At 42.8% G+C, this 23,654-nt stretch overlaps 1 protein-coding gene, 1 long non-coding RNA gene, 1 other non-coding gene and 1 pseudogene across 5 annotated transcripts; 2 read left to right on the top strand and 2 right to left on the bottom strand.

Annotated features, from left to right (window-relative positions):
• Window positions 1-22: 22 nt before the first annotated feature.
• Window positions 23-207, top strand: LOC129164657 (U2 spliceosomal RNA). Its single transcript, XR_008564182.2, has one exon. It is a non-coding gene; the product is annotated as a U2 spliceosomal RNA (small nuclear RNA).
• Window positions 208-4,565: 4,358 nt separating this feature from the next.
• On the bottom strand, window positions 4,566-19,724 carry LOC107395790 (C3a anaphylatoxin chemotactic receptor). 3 transcript variants are annotated; one of them, XM_015975240.3, is made up of 4 exons: window positions 15,145-19,724; window positions 14,629-14,747; window positions 6,991-7,174; window positions 4,566-5,442 (listed from the first exon to the last, which is right to left on the bottom strand). In XM_015975240.3, exons 3-4 carry the CDS (start codon window positions 7,165-7,167, stop codon window positions 4,567-4,569), a joined length of 1,053 nt encoding a protein of 350 aa, XP_015830726.3. In that variant the 5' UTR covers window positions 7,168-7,174; window positions 14,629-14,747; window positions 15,145-19,724; the 3' UTR covers window position 4,566. The 3 variants fall into 3 exon arrangements, with proteins under 3 accessions (XP_015830726.3, XP_015830728.3, XP_070403664.1); XM_015975242.3 differs by having other exon boundaries at window positions 14,629-14,744; XM_070547563.1 differs by lacking the exon at window positions 15,145-19,724 and having other exon boundaries at window positions 14,629-15,133.
• LOC129164637 (5S ribosomal RNA) lies at window positions 8,065-8,183 on the top strand (annotated as a pseudogene).
• Window positions 19,725-19,855: 131 nt separating the features above from the next.
• Window positions 19,856-22,123, bottom strand: LOC139064280 (uncharacterized). The gene is made up of 3 exons (XR_011517359.1): window positions 21,677-22,123; window positions 21,387-21,553; window positions 19,856-20,753 (listed from the first exon to the last, which is right to left on the bottom strand). It is a non-coding gene; the product is annotated as an uncharacterized lncRNA (long non-coding RNA).
• Window positions 22,124-23,654: the final 1,531 nt, after the last annotated feature.

Genomic DNA, 23,654 nt, shown 5'->3' with positions numbered 1-23,654 from the left:
TTGTAAACTGATAATTGTCAATAAAAATTTTGAAAAAAAAAAAAAAAAAAAAAATCTGTTCTTATCAGTTTAATATCTGATACGTCCCCTATCCGGGGACCATGTATTAAATTGATTTTTGGAGCAGGGAGATGGAATAGGGGCTTGCTTCGTCCACTCCACGCATCGACCTGGTATTGCAGTACCTCCAGGAACGGTGCACCCCCTCTGTGTGTGAAAAGAAAAAAATAAGTCACTTTACAGTGAGATTACCAATCCAGCACCAAGTATAACACATTATGGACTTTTCATGTTCTCTGCTGTGTGTCTGAGTCTGATTCACCCTCTTCCCCGCCCCTACTGCTCTGTGTGTGGACAGTCTGGAGCTTTGATTCAACTGTTAACATCTGCAGTTTGTTTTTCTCTCAGCTAGAGGTCGACAGAGTTGTTTCTACAGCCTGTAGTAAAGTTAGAGCTTCTTTTTGTTTGAATTTTATGGAGATGTTTTCATATTAGCCACTTGTTAGATATTCAGACATTATTTTAAAGTCTTTTGTTTTACTCTCTTGCAGATTCCCCCTCCAGACGCTGCATTCCCATCCTGACCACTGGAATTCCCAGTGCACTTTCAGTTATCGTTATCCTAAATAAAATCTTATTTTTTTCCCATCATTCTGTGTCAGTGGTTGATTCTGCATGTCGTGGGTTAGACGCCTCCCCCAGAACATGACATTACAACCCTTTTGGAAGGCGACACCATCATGACCATTACTGGCTTTCCATGAATAGTTTCACTTCCTAGTTTTATTCTTGTCCATCCAGACGCATCAGCTCCATTTTTCCTCTGTGACCTAAATCACAAGCTTATAAAACAAATGCTGAACTCTTCCAGAGGAAAATGTATTCAGTTTGGATGTTTTAGGGCTTTTTTTAGTTTTTATTTTTCCATCATTCTTTCCTCTGGATCGTCAGCAGGCAGGACAAACGGCTTCTGCAGTCTGGTTTCAGAGATGATTAGAAAGTCTTCACAGGATCTTCCTGGGTATTTAGTCATTGCACAAAAACATACTTTGTCATATCTTTATAAATCATTTGAAATGGGAAAAAGTCATTGCAATCTACAGCAACAGTCGTTTGATCCGTAAAGGCAAACAGGAATAAAGTTTTTAACCGAGAAAGACAAAGTAAAGACACCTTAGGGCGGGACGAGTCTCAGGAAGAGCCCGCTTATTTAGAAGAATCAGAAGAGAATCGGAATCAGAAAAGCTTTATTGCAGTGCTCCAGTGACTCTGCAGCACAGCCTGACCAAGGTTACACACACACACACACACACACACACACACACACACACACACACACACACGTAGACAAAACAGATTCAGGCAGACCACGAGAGCAGCCATGAACAGCGCTCATTTCATTTAGATGAAAAGGGGATTGCATGAGGAAAAATTGGGGGAGGGAAAAAAAGGCATTCCAGAGTTACTCCCGACAGGGCGTAGCTTCGCTCTGCAAAAAAACACCTCAAACATAAATAAGCACGAACATCAACAGTTCACAACATGAGACTCCAATAGGAGGGCGGGGCTGGGATCCTGTTTGCCCCAGCGAGAGCAGCCATCTAAGGCGCTCATCCACAGTACAGTCACAGGTGTGAGGGAGATCTTGGGAGAAGCGAAGAGCACATTGACTCCTCCAGCTGATGGCCTCGCCAGGTTGAAGTCCGCCAATCCGAAGGCAGGCGCGGGGGGTGGGGGGTGGGGGGGTGTTAGGTCGGGTTTTCACAGCATCTGTCTGCATTCCTTCGTGGGGGTTTTAGTTGCTTGCAGCTCAAGGCTACCAGGGCGTCAGATTCAGATAACAAGACTTTGTTTGGGTCAGGCTGAGATAATTTTCCTCTCTGCCTTCAGTCTTTAAACCGATCATTTCCAGCCCTTCAGTGAAGCCAATTTTGGGTTTTTAAACCTTTTTATACCGTCCGGTGACTCTCCGAGGTACCGGTATCGCAGCTAGAACATTGTCCAGCTTATGATTCACCTCGAGTAACGTCCCAGTCTGAGAAGTCTCCACACGGACGGTGCTTTCCGTGGGTGCGGGTCGCCCTCCAATCGCTCCCGTCTTCCCAAATTTCCTGAAAACCAGATATCCTCCCACTCCAATCAGGAGAAATCCAGTGATCATCAGACCAAATATCCACACGTCTTCGATGTCCTCAATGGACAGCTGGGAGAGGCATACGATCTTCCACTCCTTCCAGGAATCCAACATATATCCCACCGGGTGTGTCCCCTGTGGACATGTGGGAGCCCCCTGCTCCGTTCTCATTGTTGAAAAAATCTTATCGATCGCATTGAATGACCAGTTTATCAAATCCATGGTTAGTAAAAATAGAGTTTTTCAGAAGAAATGCAGAGAAGCACTCTGTGGGCAGACAGGACAAAGAGCCTTGGGATAAAAAGATAAGGGAGCGAAAGAGGGAAGCGTCTGTACTCCTCGAGTGCCAGAAGAGAAGATTTAGTTTATAACTTTGGCAAAAATAATGAAAAGTCATTAAATCTATAAGTGAAGAAGAAATAAAATGTTTCTCAACTTATAAGACAACAAATAAAAGCTGCAAAAATAGATGTTAAAATTAAAATAACTTGTATTTATCTGCATAACAAACAATTTATGTACAATCTCTTAAATCTGTCCAAGGCAGCCGATAATTATTTTCATGTCAATGTTCCCTTTAAGCCTCTGTTTCCTGATTGTGTTTGGTGTATCAACATCAACGAGGCAGATCACGATGAAGATGCTTGGACTTCTGGTTAAGTCACGAAGACGTTTCACTTCCCATCCAAGGAGATTTCTCAAGTCAAGCTGACAGGATCGTGCACATCATACGGCGATTGCAGAAAGAAGCGTGTCTGAACCGACAAACCGTTTACAGGAAGTAAAACGTTCAAACGGTCAAAAACCAAACCGAACAAAAAAGTAGTCCGGTAGCTAGCTGTAACATGTTCTCTCCTCATCCTCCTTGTGATGCATCACCTGCTTAAGGGTGAGGTAGGACCGTCTTTACATACATTTCCTGAATCTACCACACACACACACACACACACACACACACACACACACACACACACACACACACACACACACACGCACGCACGCACGCACGCACGCACGCACGCACGCACGCACGCACGCACGCACACATACGCTCCCTGAAATGCCATCCATTCATTTTCATCCGCTTCTCCGGAGTCGGGTCGCGGGGGCAGTAGCCTAAGGCGAGAGGCCCAGACTTCCCTCTCCCCAGCCACTTGGGCCAGCTCCTCCGGGGGAATCCCAAGACGTTCCCTGGCCAGGTGAGAGACATAGTCCCTCCACCGTGTCCTGGGTCTACCTTTAGGTCTCCTCCCGGTTGGACGTACCTGGAAAACTTTACCAGGGAGGCGTCCAGGAGGCATCCTGACCAGATGCCCGAGCCACCTCAACTGGCTCCTCTCGATGTGGAGGAGCAGCGGGTCTACTCCGAGCCCCTCCCGAATGACTGAGCTTCTCACCCTATCTCTAAGGGGAGCCCAGACACTCTTCGGAGAAAACTCATTTTGGCCGCTTGTATCCGCAATCTCATTCTTTCGGTCTCTACCCAAAGCTCGTGACCATAGGTGAGGGTAGGAACGTAGATCGACCGGTAAATCGAGAGCTTCGCCTTCTGACTCTGCTCTCTCTTCACCACGACAGACCGGTACAACGCCCACATCACTGCAGATGCAGCACCAATCCACCTATCGGTCTCACGCTCCAGTTTTCCCTCACTCGTGAACAAGACCCCGAGATACTTAAACTCCTCCACTTGGGGCAGGACCTCATCCCTGACCCGGAGAAGGCATTCTACCCTTTTCCGAATCAAGACCATGGTCTCAGGTTTAGAGGAGCTGATTCTCATCCCAGCTGCTTCACACTCGGCTGTGAACCGCTCCAGCAAAAGCTGAAGATCACGTTCTGATGAAGCCAACAGGACCACATCATCTGCATAAAGCAGAGACCTGATCCTCAGGCCACCAAAACGGATGCCCTCCACACCTTGGCTACACCTAGAAATCCTGTCCATAAAGGTTATGAACAGAATCGGTGGCAAAGGGCAGCCTTGGCGGAGTCCAACTCTCACTGGGAACGAGCCCGACTTACTGCCGGCAATGCGGACCAAGCTCTGACACCGGCCATACTCCCTGAAATGGTAACATGGTAATTGGCCTGTATTTGATATAGGGCCTTCTAGAGTCCTGGAACCCCCCAAGGTGCTTTACAACACAATCAGTCATTCACCCATTCACACACACACATTCACACACTGGTGGGGATGAGCTACGATGTAGCCACAGCTGCCCTGGGGCGCACTGACAGAGGCGAGGCTGCCCGAGCACTGGCACCACCGGTCCCTCCGACCACCACCAGCAGGCAACGTGGGTTAAGTGTCTTGCCCAAGGACACAACGACAGCGACGGACTGAGCGGGGCTCGAACCTGCAACCTTCCGATCACGGGGCGAGCTCTTAACTCCTGTGCCACCGTTGCCCGCGGAAGACCGATTCTCCCCTAAAGACTTCCTTCTGACACCACAGCAGGATTTGCAACCACAGACAAATTGTGTTTCGAGGCGACGCTTTCTTCCAAAGAGCGCTCGTTGGACTGAGTGGTCTGCCCCTCTCCATCGTCAGCCAGAGCTTTCCTGTAAATGCTCATCATGCTCTGCTTGAAGCGCCCCCCCATGCCTATCCCCATGCAGAAGTACAGCAGCGGGTTCACACAGCTGAAGAAGTAGGCCAAGCTGCTGGCTAAAGGCTGCCAGACCTTCAGCACGGCGTTCTCGCTGTCCACCATCTTTACCAGCTGCAAGCAGTGGTACGGAGCCCAGCACAGGAAGAACGCTATGACCAGTGAAGCCAGAATACGCAGGGGGCGGGACTTCCCTGAGAGGCGTGTGCGTCTGATGCCGATGCCGGCCACGACGTAACAGATGAGAATGACGACGAAGGGAAAAACAAAACCACACAGGAAGCGGATGATGAAGAGAGCGTGTTTGATGGTCACGTCTTCCTCCTTCACCTTCAGAGAACACTTGGTCTTGTTGTTTTCCTTGTAGAGTTGGCGGTGGATGAAGAAGGGAGAGCTGAAGAGGATGGATGTGATCCAAACCAGTAGCGCCACCACCCTGGCAGCACAGAGGGTCCGGTGTCGCTTTGTGAGGACGGGCCTCCAGACGCAGAGCATCCTGTCCAGGCTGATGATAGCCAGCAGCAAGACGGAGCAGAACATGTTGGCATACTTGAAGAAGCTGTTGAACTTGCAGAGGAAGACGCCGAAGGGCCAGTGGTCGAAGAAGAGCTTCTTAGTGAGGGAGAAGACCCGCGTGATGCAGAAGATCAGGTCTGCAATAGCCAGATTCACCAGCCACACGTTGGTAACCTTCCTCTGGATGGAAAAGAGCAGGAAACAAAGATGTTTGAGCTCCTGGAACAATTTCACACAAACCTAGCTTTGTGGTTTTCCCAGAATAGTTTGTAAAGATGCATCAAGCTGATTTGTTTTAAGGCGGTTAGACCACTGGAGGTGTCACGGGAAGCAAGAAGAGAGCAGAAGGGCCGCCATGTGTTTGATAGTTCATCATCACAATAATAATAAAACAATTATGCTTATTTTTACATGTTACACACATGTGGTCTAATGGTTTCTCTCTTTAAAGACGATAAAAACCCACACTTTGGTTTATCAGAACACCTTTTAGTTCTTATCCAGAAACGACCTCGCCCCTGGAATACCGTAAAAAAAAAAAAAAGTGATGCTGTCACTAACAGCTCCTCCTTATTCTGGGAAAATGATGATGAGATGTCTCCACTTTTCTAATTTTGTCTCTTTTATTATCTCAACAAAAATTCCCTCCCAGGATTAGAAAGGGGTTATGACCTCCTCCTGCTGCGCTTTATTATTAACATTAATATTAACGTTCATGCTAGTACAGCCAACGGGTTAGATAACTAGACAGAAACAGTTCATTCTCCTTTGAGCTCAGTTTTAATACTTTTTGATTTAAGCATCACCTTTAGTTCTGCTGCTCAAATCTTCCATTATCTGAAGTTAATGGCTTGTTTGGTATGTGGTGTACCTCAGGGATGAGTCCTCAGCCCTGTTCAGTTCCCATTTTCATGTTCTCTCTTGACCAGCATGGAGTTTTGATGCAGATGACACTCAAGTATGTCTAACAAGTCTAACAGATGATTCGTTTTACAGGTTCAGTTTTTGATATTGAACACTAATTGGACCATGATTGTCTGGATAGTGATAATTTATGGGTCGTTCTGGTTGGTCCTCCAAAAGGATTTTAAGGAAAATTAATAGTCCTCATGATGATCATTATTAGTATTATTATTAATATTATTGTTTTGATTTTACTCAACTACAGATGAATAACTATCCACTGAGCATGTTTGAAAAGCAACTTCCCACAAATAAGTTAAAGAGCAAGTCACCCCTACAATAAACTTACTTCACTCCCACTTCATGTTTGAAAAATGCAACAAATGCTGTTGCTTGGCAGACCGAGAGGGTGGAGCCGCTAACAAATACACACACACACAGGCTCACAATGGCATTATGACATCATGATATACCAGATGACATCATAGCCTACCTCTTAGCCAATAGCGGTGGCAGATTTAAATTCAAATACAGTGCAGAATTTTTCCCTGACGACGGTGCAACACTGACAGATTTAGGCAGAATATTTGAATTTTAACCAAGATGCACTGAACTGCCAAATTATTGACGACACGTGTCTGCAGCATGAATAGACACTCCTTTCTATAGTTTATCAGCAAAAAAAATGTGATTTGGGGATGACTTGCTCTTTAAGTGAAAACTTTAATTTTTGGTTTCATAATTTTTCCGAACTTCTAAGTGACCTAGTCATCCCTGAAATACAGATTGTTATGTATGATTATTGTGAAAAATCATTATTTTCACCTTGAGCTTGAATCCAGCCACCCAGATCACCAGAGAGTTTCCAGTGAGGCCGAACACGACGGTTATCGTGTAGATGACGATGCTGATTTGCTCCATCACGGCCTTTACGTCCACTTTCGTTTGGTCATCCTTTGAATTCTCGATTACAGCAGGGGGTAGAGAGGAATTGGAAACCATTGTGCAGCTGAAAAAGAGAAAACAATTTAACAGAGTCTGAAAACAAAAGAGAGAAACTTCCTTTTTCTTAGAAATGTACTCTAGTTTTGTTTTATTTGATCCCATCAGGTAGCAGCTCTGATTCCTCGCTTTAAATCCATAAACGAGATAATTTTGTGTGTTTCTGTTGATCGCCGGCTGCTGCATGGACGGGACGTCGGTTTGCTCTGTCTTAAAATTCAGTTTTATTTGATTTAATTTACTTTGCGCAACTTTCTCTCTGTTGTTTTACTGAAGAAGCTGCACAACTCAAACTGAAACAAGGAAATATTTTTCCTTTAGGGATCTAAAGAGAAAAGCACATTTTTTAAATAACAGAATTGAGTTTCTGTCCTCGTGTACAGAAACTTCTGAATCACTTCTGAGTCAGAAATGACAGAGAGAGGCCGAAACGCCGGTCTTATCTGGAGATTAGATTTCCTGTTTGATGCAACGGCTTCCTCTCTGTGGCCGATCAATCATCCATATCTGGAGCTATTTTTGTGCATAACTTATGAGCTGCATGGCTATATTATAATTTCATTATGATTAATGACGCATGAAGGTAGAGATGAGCATGACTAACGTGTTGAGCCAAACAAGAGCAGGAAGTTCATGTTTAAGGGGATGAGATGGCACCGGTGTCCTGGCTTCCTTCAAACTTAGATAAAATAAAAGTTAGTGGAGTTGAGATCAAACAGGGGCAGCAGTAGCTCAACAGGTTGAGCGGGTCGTCCAGTATTCGGAAGGTTGCAGGTTCGATCTCGGCTCCGGACAGAGAATTCTGCTGTTGTGTCCTTGGGCAAGACACTTAACCCACCTTGCCTGCTGGTGGTGGTCAGAGGGACCGGTGGTGCCCCAGGGCAGCTGTGGCTACATGCTTATGGCTATGCCACCCTGAAAAAGCCCAATTTCATCTGACCTTGGAAGCAATCCAGGGTTGGACATGGTCAGTATTTGGATGGGAGACCACATGGGAATACCAGGTGCTGTAAGCTTGGGGCCCGACACTACCACAGTGCTTTGTTTACAGCTTTATTTTCCTTTTTTTACCAAATTGATCACAAAACTTAAAACTTTCAAATTAAGCACAAATAAAAAGTAGAATAAGTCCTAAAATGCACAACTCAATGTCCTTAACCTGCAGTACAATCAAAATTGTGCTGGTAGACATTAAGATGATTTTATAAATGATAATTTCATTGTTTTTTTTTTTTACACACAGTAACTTTACTGACACTGGGATCCCCAACAAACATGCACTTTAGCAAAAAGAAAATCCTGCAACTATGAAAAAAAGAAAATTTGAAGCATTTCAGCTGCAGACTCAAAGTATTTTTAAGTTCATGATAACACAAGACATGCTGGTATTTCAAAATAAAAGTAACTCTGAGTAAAATACAGCTGAGCTTCAGAGGGACGTCACCTCGAGGCCCTGAGGGGGTTTCTCACATCTGCTTCCCATGATGGGGGAAATCAAAACGAAACTGTCAAACCTCTACAGCTTCCTTCAATCTAAGATTAAAAAACTCATCAGTCTTAATCTGAGCGGCACCACGTGACCTCTGACATCACAGATTACTATGCTGACAGTGGGATTTAATAATTTATAAAGCAAAACATGGATTTAGTGCAGTTTTTTAAAGATGTTTTAAAACATGAGCGTGTTTGGGTAAATTGTGCAATGTCACTGTTGTCATTTCCTGGATGTAAGAGCAATTCTGTGCAAAAGTTTAAAATAACTGATTCCTTCGTATTTTGCAGCCGGACGCTCTTGAAAACATAAAAGTTTTTGAACGACTGTTTATCAAACTTTGCTTTGAGTTTTGAAGAGTTTCTTTGGACTGCGGCTTATTAGGACACAGCCTGGGACCTCAAGCTTTAGGAGTGAGGAAGGCTGACGAGTAGAAAGCAAAAGAAAACGTTTCAGGGCTTAAAATCTGAAAAGCATCGGAGACTGAATACAGAACCAGAGGATAGCATCACCCTTTTAGTGTACTTTTCATCTGAACCTGCTTCTTCTGAAGACACACTGCACTGTTTTACATTTTAAAGGTGTATGATCTATTTTTGCTCTCATAACGTAAAAAAACGCAGCATTGCCACGTTTTAATGACTCTAAATCAAACACGTCCGTTTAACTTAATCTATAGATGAAGGAGAAAGAAAACTTTTAACTGTAAGCTAAACATTTTGGGCCGATTACAGAACCCTGTGGAACTCTGGAGGAGAAAATAACAATAATAAAACATGAAATGATTAATAACCCAGTCTGGGCCAGTGCACGGTTGCACGGCTCCTATTTGTACAGAACTCAGTGGCTAGGTTCCTGACAGGTACTAGATGCCGAGATCACATTACTCCAGTGCTGGATGCTCTGCACTGGCTCCCGGTGCAATATCGAGCTAAATTTAAGATCTTGACTCTTGTTTATAAGGCCCTCCAGGGCAGTGCCCCCTCTTACATTACTGCACTTTTGCACAAGTATGTTCCATCTCGGTCTCTTTGCTCAGCCGAGCAGGGACGTCTGGTGGTCCCCCGGTCGAAATATCGATCGAGTGGTTATCGTGCATTTTCTGTCTTGGCTCCAACTCTGTGGAATGAGTTGCCATTGAGCATTAGGCAGGCGCTGTCCCTTCAAGTCTTTAAGTCTCGTCTAAAGACTCATTTCCATTTGACTGCTTTTCAGCGCCAGGGTTCATTGAATTGCGCTGACATTATGGTTTTTAATACTTCTTCTTTTTGATCAGGATGCTTGATCTTATTTTGTCCACCATTTGTTTTTAATTGATTAGTCTCGTTCCGTTACCTCTCAGTATTTGTAATATTGCTTGCTTGTTATTTTATGATTTTATGTTTTTATCTTGCTCTTATGCCCAGGTACTGGGAATGTGTTTATGACGCTGTTCAGCACCTTGGGCTTCTGATAACGTTGTGGAAGGTGCTCAACAAATAAAATTGATTGATTGAACCCTGACACGATTCAGAGGACTGTAAATCTGAGGTAACAGTGTTTTGTTTCACACGACGAAGAACTGACAACTTTTCAGAAAAGTGACTTATCTTCTCTGTCATTGGCTCGTTTAACAGAAACTTGGTCTCATGCTAATCTGATAACAGCTGCAGAAGCTCTGCAGAAAGCAGATGGAGCTTCCTTCTCACACCGATAAGAAATGGGTTCAGTCACAGTTATAAATCAGCATGACTCTAAAATCCAGAGAGATCATTAAACTCCAAATAAATCTGCAAGAAATGTCTTAAAGTTTTCATCATTGATAGAATATGAAGTTGTTTTGAGCCGCATGGCAACGCAGCTAGCAGCGCTGTTGCTATGAATCACGGCTGCTGCCTTTCTGCACAGAGCTAGCATGTTCTCCTCATGCATGCAAGGATTTAATCCTTAGGAGACCTGTCCATGGTGTCCTCCACTCACCTGGTGACAGCTGGAGTTGGACACCATCCATACAGATGTGTCTCCATCGTAATGCACTTTTTTGTTTAGATAAAGTGGATTAAATAAAGTTTGAGTTTATAATTAAATATGATACTTTTGTTCCTTATAATTAAAGATGCTCGATATTATTGGTCCACCATTAATATTGGCGTTAAAATTTAACACTAATAAATGTCGCCGTCAGTTTTCACGACTTTTACATAACAAACACGAATTTCAGCTAGTTCTTCTCCGGCTTAAAATCCCAGTGTATACCAGATCCTTTGTGAAGTTTTATAAATATTTTTGTTTACTTGACACAACTTGTGAAGAAGACAGTTCAGTGAACTGTCCTCACAGCACGTAGCTTTGTGTAGCTAACAGCTAACAACCGACTAAAGCAGGAATCTTCACCCAAGGCTTGCATTTCTGAAGATCGTTATCGTTTTGATCAGCATAACTTCGTTCTCCGGGTCAGGGATGAGGAGTTTAGGTATCTCAGGGTCTTGAGATCGATAGGCGGATTGGTGCTGCATCTGCAGTGATGTGGGCGTTGTACCGGTCTGTCATGGTGAAGAGAGAGCTGAGTCAGAAGGCGAAGCTCTCGATTTACCGGTCGATCTACGTTCCTACCCTCACCTATGGTCATGAGCTTTGGGTAGTGAGCGAAAGAACGAGATCGCGGATACAAGCGGCCAAAATGAGTTTATCCGAAGAGTGGCTGGGCTCTCCCTTAGAGATAGGGTGAGAAGCTCGGTCATCCGGGAGGGGCTCGGAGTAGACCCGCTGCTCCTCCACATCGAGAGGAGCCAGTTGAGGTGGCTCGGGCATCTGGTCAGGATGCCTCCTGGATACCTCCCTGGTGAGGTTTTCTGGGCACGTCCAACCGGGAGGAGACCTAAAGGTAGACCCAGGACACGGTGGAGGGACTATGTCTCTCACCTGGCCAGGGAACGCCTTGGGATTCCCCCGGAGGAGCTGGCCCAAGTGGTTGGAGAGAGGGAAGTCTGGGCCTCTCGCCTTAGGCTACTGCCCCCGCGACCCGACTCCAGATAAGCGGATGAAAATGGATGAATGGAACTTCATTATACATAAAAAGATAAAATGCATTACTGACTAATAAACACATGTCAGTGTCACGCTTTGGATGAATGAGACTGAAGTCTTTTTGCAAAGGAAATGATTAAAGTTTAAGCATGTGTGATGGGAGATGTGATGTTAGTAACCGTCGTCTTTATGAGGGGGACTCTGCACACATCAGTATCGGAATTAAGAGTCAGACAATATCCATATGTCAGATATGAAGCATCCCTGTTTATACTGAGTACACATTTATTATAGAGAAACTGTTATTCAGAGTTTGAATTATTGATTTTCAACAGAAGTAAATTTTATTCTTATTGTGGGAAACTTTAAACTTGATCAAACTGAAAAATTTAAATGAAAATTTGGAAAACACCTGAAACTGAACTGTTGCTGCTTAACCCGAACGTGGTTCACAACATTTAATTTTACTCGGCCTCGAAAGACAAAAAGAAAAAAAAAGTAAAAACAAACCAAAACCTTTGATCTGAATCTGATTAAACCTGCAGCTCTTTATGAGTTTAAAGGGGTTTATTATTTTCTGCTCCTGGAGCTCTCAGAAGGACTTCATTCAGAGCTTCTGTGAGGAAAAAGGAAGGAAATCAAATCTGAGGACACAACAGGAAGACTTTACAAGTTTTAAATCAGCTTAATGACCTCTTTAAGCCCGTATGTCAGACGCGTGTGACGCATTAACGTTCATCTCACTCATCTCAGAAAACACAGTTCACTTTTATTCTGATATCGGATGCTACAAGCGCCATGTTCCAGCGTTGCATTGTGGGAATTTTGAAAAAGTTTGAATACTTTCTAATTCCTGTGAAATGCTTAAATATGAATTTGTGATGATGTCCGTGATTTCTGATAATCGAAAATGGAAGTGTCTCTGAGACGTTAAATCAGTTGGGTTTAACTGTGTGTGTGTGTGTGTGTGTGTGTGTGTGTGTGTGTGTGTGTGTGTGTGTGTGTGCTCTGTCTTCTCCATCCCCAGTGAGTCGTGGTGGATACCGAGCCAGGATCCTCTGGAGGTTTCTTCCTGTTAACTCATTCACTGCCAGCGTTTCTCACTGTTTTTACTGTTTTTTTTAAGAGTCACAGAACGTTGCGCGCTAGCATGATGTCGACGCCAAAACAACCAAAACAAAGAGGAAACTCACCTCTTGCATCAGGAAGAAGCCGCGTGTTTCGAGCATTATCCGTTCTTTTATAATCTGTTGTCGAATTGTGATCGGCAGAAGCTTTTCCGGTTTGCGCCTCACTTTTTTTTACAGGAACGGCCCAAAACGATCTCCAAACACATGGATGTGATGCTTCCTGATCATGTGATCTGTGACGTATGCGGATGAAGATCGGCTTCAGGGCTGAGATGTTTGTTCTCTCAGCGCGGGGGCTCGTTCCGATGCTCAAACAGTAAAAAAATGCAAATGACGACTTTAGTCGTCATTGGCAGTGAATGAGTTAAAAGGGAGTTTTCCTCTCCACTGTCGCTTTATGCTTGCTTAGTATGAGGATTGCTGTATAGTCACTGACTTGATACAACCTGCTGGGTTCCTTATATAGGAAACATTTTTTCTGATTGGCTTAATGAACTGACCCGGATTGGAAGGTTTATTATGTGAAGCGCCTTGAGACGACTCTTGTTGTGATTTGACTTTTTATAAATAAAATTGAATTGAACTGAAACATGACGTCACTGAGCCTGAAAATCACCTCGAGTGAAAACAAGCTGTAACTTCAACTATCTTCCACCTCCATGTTGATGCTTTTGGGTGTTTGGGCCGATTTTAAACAGAACATCTTTATTTCTGATCTTCTCTGTGGAACAACAACTTTTTTAATCCACCAGAGTCACGCCTAAACCACAGAGCAGGCATTTCACTTCTGACTAACGTAACACTTCAGTATCCAGTCATTAGTCAGAGCCCTTAAAAAGCCGGAGAAGAGAAGGACGAGAGCATTTTGAACTTTAAACCTCATTACAGAGGAAATGATTAAGAGGAAGTGGCTGAAATACCACTGAGGGACATTTAGCTTAAGCTGCTAAAAGAAAAAAGCCGTCTTTCATCTCAGGACAAACCACAGCTCAACGGCACCTCAAGTAGAAAAGAACACACCAACTCAACCAGAAAAGCTGCAGCCTGGATTCAAACCTGCAACCTTCCTGCTGTGGGGCAACAGTGCAACCAGCTGCTCCACCAAGCAAATCAAAACAAACCAGAAAAGGTTTCAATGTCTGTGAGGAAAAAGCAGAAGATCTGAGACGATTGTTGGACGTGGAGGCGTATCGATTTATTTTCACATTTCCAGATCTGGGTCAGGTCTGGTTGGAGGTTTTAATGTTTCTGTAAATGATCCAGCAGCTTTTACCAATAAACAGACACTTTATTTGGCGCTAAAGGCGATTTTTGCATCTTTTTAATGGTTTTAAATCATTTTCCTGAGCCAGTATGAGCTAAAATGCCTTTTGTGGCCAGAATATCACACTTGCAACTTCAGAGTGCCGGTCCCATCCCTGTTAGGGATGCTTACAGCACGTCTCCTGCATGTTTTATATCATGGACACAGCTGATTTGCTTGACTTAGCGATGAACCGCTCCTGTAGACATTAATGAAGGCTGGGAGACATTTCAGCAGATGAAGCTCGCACAGCAAGAAGATAAGTTTCCCTTTTGGTTTCACTAACGAACACCAGGGGGTGCTAAAAGAAGTAAAAAATGTCTAAAATCTCTTTAATGATTCAGAAAAGTCTGACTTGTTTTCCACAAAGCCGCCCTGAACGTAGAGAAAAGGGCAGATTTGGAACTTTTCAGGCTGTTCCTTTTAGCCCTTTAAAAAAGTTCTAAACGTGGTGAACCCTCCTCGTTTTTATTCCTGTAGCACTCCGCCCCGGTCCTGCAGAACTCCAGGTGCTGCACGTCTGCACTTACCTCCTCTTCAGTGGTCTCCTCTGAGCATCTGATCTGGATCACCTGCCCCTCTGCACTCGTTGACTCTGGTCTGAGTCGTCTGGTCCTTTTGTCTCCAGTTCCACTTCTGCCTGGTTCTGCTTTAAGATCAACAGTCACGTTTTTACCGTCTCACCATTAGACCCATTTCCTGCTTTGGTTCTGATCGTCTGGTTTTCAGAACCCAACCCTCCACCGTCTTATGAAATATTTTCATATTCATGCATAAACGTGTCATAGAGCTTTTGTAGCTAATTAAATGTAAATAATGTCCCAAGTTGGTCTTATTTTATTTTCATTTAAATCTTTTGATCATTTAAACTTTCTTTTCAGCCACACTGCAGCAGGACATCCCCTCAGAGAGCATCAGATTCCTCCATCATTCAAACATATTCAGATAAACACGTTTAAGAATGAAGAATTAATGGTCTAACATTCATTTATTACATTCATTTATTTTTAATTGTCTAATGTAATAAAAGGCGGATTATTTCTTACCTGCAGGAGTCAAACTGATCCTGTTCGCTGCTTCAGGCTGAATGAAAAAGACAGAAATGGAACTTCCTGCAGAGCTTCGCAGTTTCTTCGTGGCGTGACTCTGGTTTTATTACCAGTGACGCTGTGTGTGTGTGTGTGTGTGTGTGTGTGTGTCTAGTGCACGTCTGCTTCTCTTTTTAAACCCTTCGTCGTTCTTTAATCATCCCTCTCTCTGATGTGCCAACTCACAGATCAGGCAACAGTTTCATTATCAGCTTTGAAAACTATTATTGAACTTTGAGAAACCGAATCAACCAGGTTTTAATTCTGAACAGCTCGGATGAACTCACAGAAAAACATTTAAAATGCCTCACAGGTGTGTTAATTTCTACAAAATCCTGTTCGTCAGATCTAAACTGCTTTGTCCTCACCACCGCCTCAAACTTGTTCCTTCCTCAGCCCTGAAATTGGTGTTTGATCAAATTAATTCCCTCCTGCAGCAAAGAGCGTCTTTTATTCCTGAATTATTAAGATGACAGGAAACAAAAATCCTGGAAGTGAGTCTTCAGACCCAACAAGTCTGCTTTTTATTAGTTTTTCATTTCTTCATCTTTTCAGCGGTTTTTCAGAAACATTTAAATGATGCAACAACTTCCTTTTTTTGCAGCTGTGACCTCTGGATGTTGCAACAGGTCTCTGCAGAAAAAAGGGACTAAAAACGAGTCACATTTCAGATCAAGTTAAATATCATTTGAATAAATTTAAATTTAAATGGTCTGCTTTTGATATAGCACCTTCTAGAGTCCTGGAACCCCCCAAGGCGCTTTACAGCACAATCAGTCATTCACACACACATTCACACCCTGGTGGGGATGAGCTACGATGTAGCTACAGCTACCCTGTGCACTGATGGAGGCGAGGCTGCCGAGCACTGGCGCCACCGGTCCCTCTGACCACCACCAGCAGGCAAGGGGGTGTAGTGTCTTGCCCAAGGACACAACAACAAACTACAGGGTGAGCACCTATCTCCTGTGCCACCGTCACCCCGTAATTCAAAAAAATCTCAATCTCAATCTGCGTGAAACCCTTAAATTGATTGTTTCAGCTTTACTGTCGTAGGGTAGGAGTCCATCTGGAGCGTGGCGTGCTTCAGAGATGTTGTTCTGAAGTTATGGTTTATTTTATTCTATTGAGTGGTTGTAATAAGTCTTCTAGATAGTTTTTCCTTTTGTTAGGGTGATGTTTTCATTGTTTTGCACATCTGTGTGCTGCCCTCTAGTGGCATAAAGTCAAGTAGCTTCATGATGATCGCTCAGATTTTACATTTGTAGTTTCTAATTAATAAATCTGATCTTAAAAACTTGTCATCTGTATGAAAAATAGATAATTTTTCTACAGAATAAAAGTTTATCATCTGTAAAAATCAAAGCCTGATTGAATCTGTTTTTTATTCTTAAAACGCTTCAGAAAACTGTGTAAACACATGAATATTAGTATAAACACACATACGGTGAATCAGCAATGATATTGACATTAACCTTTGGTGACTTTATGACGTGTGACATTTCCCAGACTAATAAAGAAACGGAACATCCGGGACAAAATTACTCTGAGCTTAAACCAAAACGTGATGAGTTAACACTTCCTCCTTTAAATCTTTAGTCCTCCTTCAGACAACACCTCCACAAACGCCATCAGATGGTTACAGGCTACGGACCAGGTGGTCTGACTGGAGGAGTAAAGGTTTGTAGTTTAAATCAGTCAAATTTGGGAACTCGTTTTTATTTCGTCTGCTCTGAGGTCCCAAAAACTGTAAAACAAGTAGAACAAAATCAATATTTTGAAAATTGACAAAAATCTAAATGATTGTCAATGAATGAATGATCCCAGGTTGGAGAAACCAATTAGTCCTGCTGAACGAAGAGACAACCAACACTCAAGTCCAACGTGTGTTAAAATGAACAGCAGCAACATCTAATTTCTGCTGCAAACATTCATATAAATCAATGTAAACAACCATGTCATGATGGATTAGCTTATAAATTCTACATGAACTGCTTTAAATATGGTGGATATTAGAGTGTGCACATGTGTTTAACCGTCAATTTGGCTGAAATTTCATGTGGTCGTAGCTAAAAGTCTGTTTCAACACTGAGGTTGCTAAAAGGTCATGCAAGATGTTGCAAAATTGGATGTGATGTTATTTTCAAGATCTAAATATACATGTGATGTAATGATTCATGTTCCTCATATTCTGCCTGTCATGTTGGTTGCCCTTCCTGCACTAATCAGCATCATCTAGTTCACCTGAGTTCTGCCTGATTACTTCATGGACCACACCTGTTCTTTCCTCTATTTAAACCCTCAGTGATCTCTGCTTCTCTGCCAGATTCACTGCAGCCTTTTGTCGCAGCTTTTCATCGATCTGATCTACCAAGCTGTGTACCACGTTCCCGTTCCTGGATTGTCTCTGCCTAGCCCTTAAAGGATTTGACTGCTTTTCTGACCTCTGGACTCCGACCCTGCTTTGAACCACGGCTTCTGATCCTAGTCTGCTCCTCCTGTTAAAAGAGGAGACATATTCACAGACAGAAGAGGAGGGAGAGTTTTCTGTCTAAGGAACATCCTGGGAACTCCCCAGTCTAAACCAATGTTTCCCCGTGTCTCTGTCTCTGCTACATTTGCTACATTTTCCCGCTATGCTGACTCCTCCAACAGTACTTAGCTGCAGAGACCCAGTTCATGCCCAAACCCTTACTCCATTAATTAAATATCTTTTTATATATTTAAGTCCTGTGTGTGGCTAAATTCTGGGTCTCCAGAAAACCCTTAACATGTGAAATGAAAGATGACCTCAAAAACCTCATTTTAAAATGAAAATAAAATAGTCTGTCATGTCATATCGTACCGTATTGTGTCGTGTCGTAGGCTATCGTATTGTACCATATCGTACCATATTGTGTCGTACTGTGACGTATCATAGGCTATTGTATCGCATCGTACCATACCATATCGTACCGTACCGTATTGTACCATAGTGTACCGTATTGTACCATATCGTGTCGTGTTGTGACATATCATAGGCTATTGTATCGTATTGTACCGTACCGTACCTTATCGTATTGTGTCGTATCGTAGGCTATCGTATTGTACTATATTGTACCGTATCGTGTTGTATTGTCCTATCATAGGCTATCGTATCGTACCGTACAGTATTGTGTCATCTTGTGTCATATCGTAGACTATCGTATCGTACCGTACTGTACCGTACCTTATTATATTGTGTCGTATCGTAGGCTATTGTATCGTACCGTATTGTACCATATCGTACCACATCGTACCACATCGTACCGCATTGTACCGTATTGTGTCGTACTGTGACGTATCATAGGCTATTGTATCGTATCGTACCATACCATACCGTACCGTATTGTACCGTATCATACCATATCGTGTCGTATTGTGTCATATCATAGGCTATTGTATTGTACAGTACCGTACCTTATCGTATTGTGTCGTATCGTAGGCTATCGTATTGTGCCATATCGTACCGTATCTTACAGTATCGTGTTGTATTGTCGTATCATAGGCTATCGTATCGTACCGTACCGTATTGTGTCATCTTGTGTCATATCGTAGGCTATCGTATTGTACCGTATCGTATGATACCTTATTGTATCGTATCGTACCGTATTGTGTCGTATTCGTGTCGTCTTGTGTTGTATCATAGGCCATCGTATCATACCGTATCGTGTTGTATTGTATTGTAGGCTATTGTATTGTATTGTACCATTTTGTATCATGTCGTATTGTGTCGTATCGTAGGCTATCGTATCATACCTTATCGTGTCGTATTGTAGGCTATCGTATTGTACCGTATCGTGTCGTATTGTAGGCTATCGTATCGTACCGTATCGTGTCGTATTGTAGGCTATCGTATCGTACCGTATCGTATTGTAGGCTATCGTATCGTACCGTATCGTGTTGTATTGTATCGTAGGCTATCGTATTGTATTGTACCATTTTGTATCATGTCGTATTGTGTCGTATCGTAGGCTATCGTATCATACCTTATCGTGTCGTATTGTGTCGTATCGTAGGCTATCGTATCATACCTTACAGTGTCGTATTGTGTCGTATTGTAGGCTATCGTATCGTACCGTATCGTGTCGTATTGTAGGCTATCGTATCATACCTTATAGTGTTGTATTGTGTCGTATTGTAGGCTATCGTATCGTACCGTATCGTGTCGTATTGTAGGCTATCGTATCGTACCGTATCGTATTGTAGGCTATCGTATCGTACCGTATCGTGTTGTATTTTATCGTATCGTACCATATCATATTGTATCGTGTTGTATTGTGTCATATCATAGGCTATCGTATCTTATCGTACCATATCATATCATATCGTACCGTATCATGTCGTATTGTGTCGTATCATAGGCTATCATACCGTATTGTACCAGCTTTATTAATGAAGCACTTTAAATACCCAAAAGGTCAAAATTCTGTACACAGAATAATTAAACAGCAGTCACATGACACATAAGAAAATAAAATCAGAAAAGACCTAAAAAATAAATAAAACAGCCATGTGTTAAAGTGATAAAAACTATAATAAAATTATTTAAGATAGAAGAAAAAAAATAAGTAAAATATTGAAAAGTAGAAAAAAATAAAAGTATGGCATCAGCACATGAAAACTACCCCCCCCCCCCCCCCCCCCCGGACCATTAAGTCTGTTCAGTATTGGTCTCTGTTTCTCCAAACTGAGGTTGTTTGAAGCTTTTTTTTTCCAAGAAAAAAACCTTATTTTAACTGAATAAGTTAAAGTAAATAATAAAAAGAGGCATTTGTTGAAAACGTATAAAAACCAAATTATCTCTCCATCAGTGGCGGCTGGTGAAAAATATTTTTGGTGGGGCTGTGCTATTTTTTTTATTTTTAAACAAACTTGTGCTTTCTGAGCTTTGTGCACAACTTCACTATTTCCTGAATTAAGCACAGCTCTTTTATTTCCTGTCTTACATCATTGGACAAACTGATTAATCCAGGTGTGTCTGACTATTGGCACGCTGCCTTGCAGACCAAGGTAGAAAAATACTGCATTAAATTGCACATAAAATAACACGACCATAAATGGTAAATAGGCAATGCAAGAGGCAATTAACAAAAGCATTTTGTTTAATTTCAACATTTGAGTGAACACCAAAAATTATGAGCAGGTCACTGTTACAGTAATGGTAGTAAACACTACTTAGACAAAATGCCAGAAATTTACACTGTTAAATATTTCTGGAGTGTTGTGCCAAGGTCAACTTTATACAAAGATCAAGTGTGTGTGTGTGTGTGTGTGTGTGATACCTCATTTGTACAGAAATTTTGCCCTTCTGTCCTTCTGAGTGGCAAAGCTCTCGATTAGCTTTTTATTGAAGTCAGGAATGTTTGTGACAAGCTTTTTTTCCATGGAGAGCATGGCAAGAGCATTCAGCCTATCCTGTGTCATGGTGTTCCTCAAGGAAAGTCTTAATCCTCTTTAAAGTAGAAAAGCACCTTTCTGATTCGGCTGTGGTCATGGGTGTGGTGACAAGAACCTTCTTTTGCATGGCTCAGGATGGTGTGAAAAACCTGTCATATGATCAAGGGCGTCAGTTTGTTTTCAGAATTGCTGGGGACAATAACCATTCACTTGAGTGGGGTTTAAAAATTGCTGGGGACAGTAAAGGCAGGCTTTTTTGAAAGTGGGGGGAACACAGCTGCCAATCACAAATTTTGCCGGGGACATGTCCCCGGCGTCCCCGGTTAAAATGATGCCTATGCATATGATAAATAAAAAACAACAGATAAGTACATAGGAAACACTTTCATAGGAAATAATGTCATCAGTATCCTCTTACAAATGTCATATTTCCCAGTTTTTGTTACAATAAAACATTTCTGATTCTCAATCAGATGTTTTTACATTTGAGGTAAAATCATCTAACTGAGAATCAGAAATGTTTTATTGTCCCAAAAGCTGGGACATTTGTTTGCTGCAGCAGAAGTGTAACAAGTAAAATGGAATCAGATTGATGTATGTACAAATTTACATGAAATACACATTTACGTGATTAAATATGTATAATAAGTATGTGTGTTGAAATTAGTTTTTACAGTTATTGCACATTAAACATGTTATTAAACAAATGTCCCGGTTTGTGGGACAACCAAGGATTTCTGATTCTGATTATCTTGTTCACAGAAATGTCATGTACAGCTTACCTCTGCACCCAGCTGCTGTTGTTCCCTGCATGGCAACGTTAGCTCTGCTGCCTAGCATGGCTAGCTTCACCGTGTTGTTGTCCATGTGTGCCCGGGATGACTCGTGTTTCTTCCCCTTCTCAGAAAAATGTTTCATGTTTGTAACTCCTGACTCATCCATGCCTTATCTGTCCCAGCCGTTTTGAATAACAAACACAGAAAGCAAAATAACGCATTAGCGTGATTGCATCCAGCTAGCCACTGCTTCCTGGTGTACCAATTTTGGGAGAAGCCTCGTGTGTACAGTTTACCTCTCTCCTTGTCCTGCTGGCTTATCTTTACGTCGGGCTGATCTGGTCCAAGCTCTTTGACATTAAGTTTTTCCACCAAAGTTCTCCTCTCGAACGGATACTGGAGAAGAGACCGAACTGAATTCAGTGGCTGCTGAGATCCGGTATCCATGCTGGTTGTAGTCACCGGCGGCGTCCTTGTTACATCTGCGTCACGACCAAAAACGACTCTGCCGAGTTCTACCGAACACCAACGAATCCTTTGACGGTAGCTCCATCGCCCATCATGCTTCTGAAACGTTCTGAAACAACGTCGACGCTGATTGGATACATTCCCATTCCTACCCTTTGATATTCTTGTCAGCAATTGGACAGCTGGTCTCGTCCTGTTTGGGCGATTGAAAAACAGCACACAGCCTCCACCGCTCGGCAGAGACCGGCAGAGATCGGCAGAGACCGGCAGAGACCTATATATATATGATTTATTTTTGTTACAAAACACACAATTAACTTGGAATATGTGATTATTGTTAATCTTATGTATTTATTTTTTTAAATAAAAATTTAAAACACAGAAAAACTGGGAGGGCGGCGCCCTATCGTCCTCTACTGGCCAGCCGCCACTGCTCTCCATCCATCCATTTTCAGCCACTTGTCCTGAGTCGGGTCTTGGGGGCAGCAGCCCAAGCCGAGAGGCCCAAACTTCCCTCTCCCCAGCTACAAAAGGCCTAGGGCCTCATTTACCAAGCTTGCTTATGCACAAAACGGGGTCAGAAAACTGCGTAAGCAACTTTCCACGCAAACTTTGGGTGTGTGTGTGCGTGTGGGGGGTCTTGTTCTGTGTGAAAACGAAGCGTTACAAGTAATAATGCTGCAGGATTTCATAATTTTATCTTCTCAGCAGCAGCACTGCAGGTGCTCTCCATGTCCAAAATATGCGTAAGCCAGGTCCATAGTCAACTTAAAGTTGCGCGCATTTTTCCGCTAAGTTATCTTTCATAAATCCCAAAGTTTGCGTGGAAAGTTGCTTACGCAGTTTTCCGAACCCATTTTGTGCGTAAGCAAGCTTGATAAATGAGGCCCCTGGTACCCCATACTGCCGGTGTACCCCCCTCGCCCCTTGAGGGGTGCGGTCGAACGCCTTCTCCAAATCCACACCACATGTAGATTGGTTGGGCGAACGCACGCACCCTCCAGGACCCCCTAAGGTTATAGAGCTGGTCCAGTATTCCACGGCCAGGATGAAAACCACGTTGTTTCCGAGGTTCAACAATCCGACAAACCCTCCTCTCCAGAACCCCTGAATAGACCTTACCAGGGCGACTCAGGAGTGTGATCCCCCTATAGATGGAACACACTCTGCAGTCCCCCTTTTTAAATAAGAGGACCAACACAGCCCTTCATCATCCAAAGCCTTAAGGAACTCCGGGCAGGTCTCAAATGATCTGTTTGTTGCAAATGAACTCATCAGTTGCTCATAAAACTAACTAACTAACTAACTAAAGATGATCTTCCCTTAAGTTATTCAGTCTAACCTGCAGAGGGCGCTGTTGCTCTAATGTTAACAGAAACATGGTTTAAACTAAAAGAGATGCTGGCTGTTTCAAACTACTGGTAGAAGTTGAAATAACTCATGGTGGGAAATCTTGTCTGTAAACAGCAGTTTTAGAGTGTGAGACAAAATCTGTCCTCTAAAGGGACGTGAAATAGAAAATAATCGAAGGCATCTGAATGATTCTTTAGATTTATTTCCTACTTTCCCAGATTTTACTGATACTGATGTTTTTTTTTTAATTCTGTGATCCTGCTAAAACTCTTCTGCTGCAGCTCCGTTGCCTTCTGAGGTCCCTCCAGGCTCCATCTTGGGTTCACTTATTTTTTTTATCTTTATTTGCAGCTTTTTTGCAACATTTTTAGAAACTCAAACCTCACTTTTCTGTTGTTTAGCTGATAATAGTCAGACCTGCTTGTCCATTAAGTTCAAACCTGATGAATGAAA

The sequence above is a fragment of the Nothobranchius furzeri genome, chromosome 19 (assembly GCF_043380555.1).
Source record: "Nothobranchius furzeri strain GRZ-AD chromosome 19, NfurGRZ-RIMD1, whole genome shotgun sequence".
Taxonomy (NCBI): domain Eukaryota; kingdom Metazoa; phylum Chordata; class Actinopteri; order Cyprinodontiformes; family Nothobranchiidae; genus Nothobranchius; species Nothobranchius furzeri.
The sequence above is the reverse complement of the archived record's forward strand: the minus strand, read 5'-3'. Positions and strand labels throughout refer to the sequence as shown.

What these genes read in the sequence shown, in the direction of transcription:
- LOC107395790 (XM_015975240.3), bottom strand. Translation starts at nt 7,167, where the DNA reads ATGGTTTCCAATTCCTCTCTACCCCCTGCTGTAATCGAGAATTCAAAG. An exon ending in TGGCTGGATTCAAGCTCAAG is followed by an intron (nt 5,443 to 6,990) that starts GTGAAAATAATG and finishes TTTTCCATCCAG; the next exon opens with AGGAAGGTTACCAACGTGTG.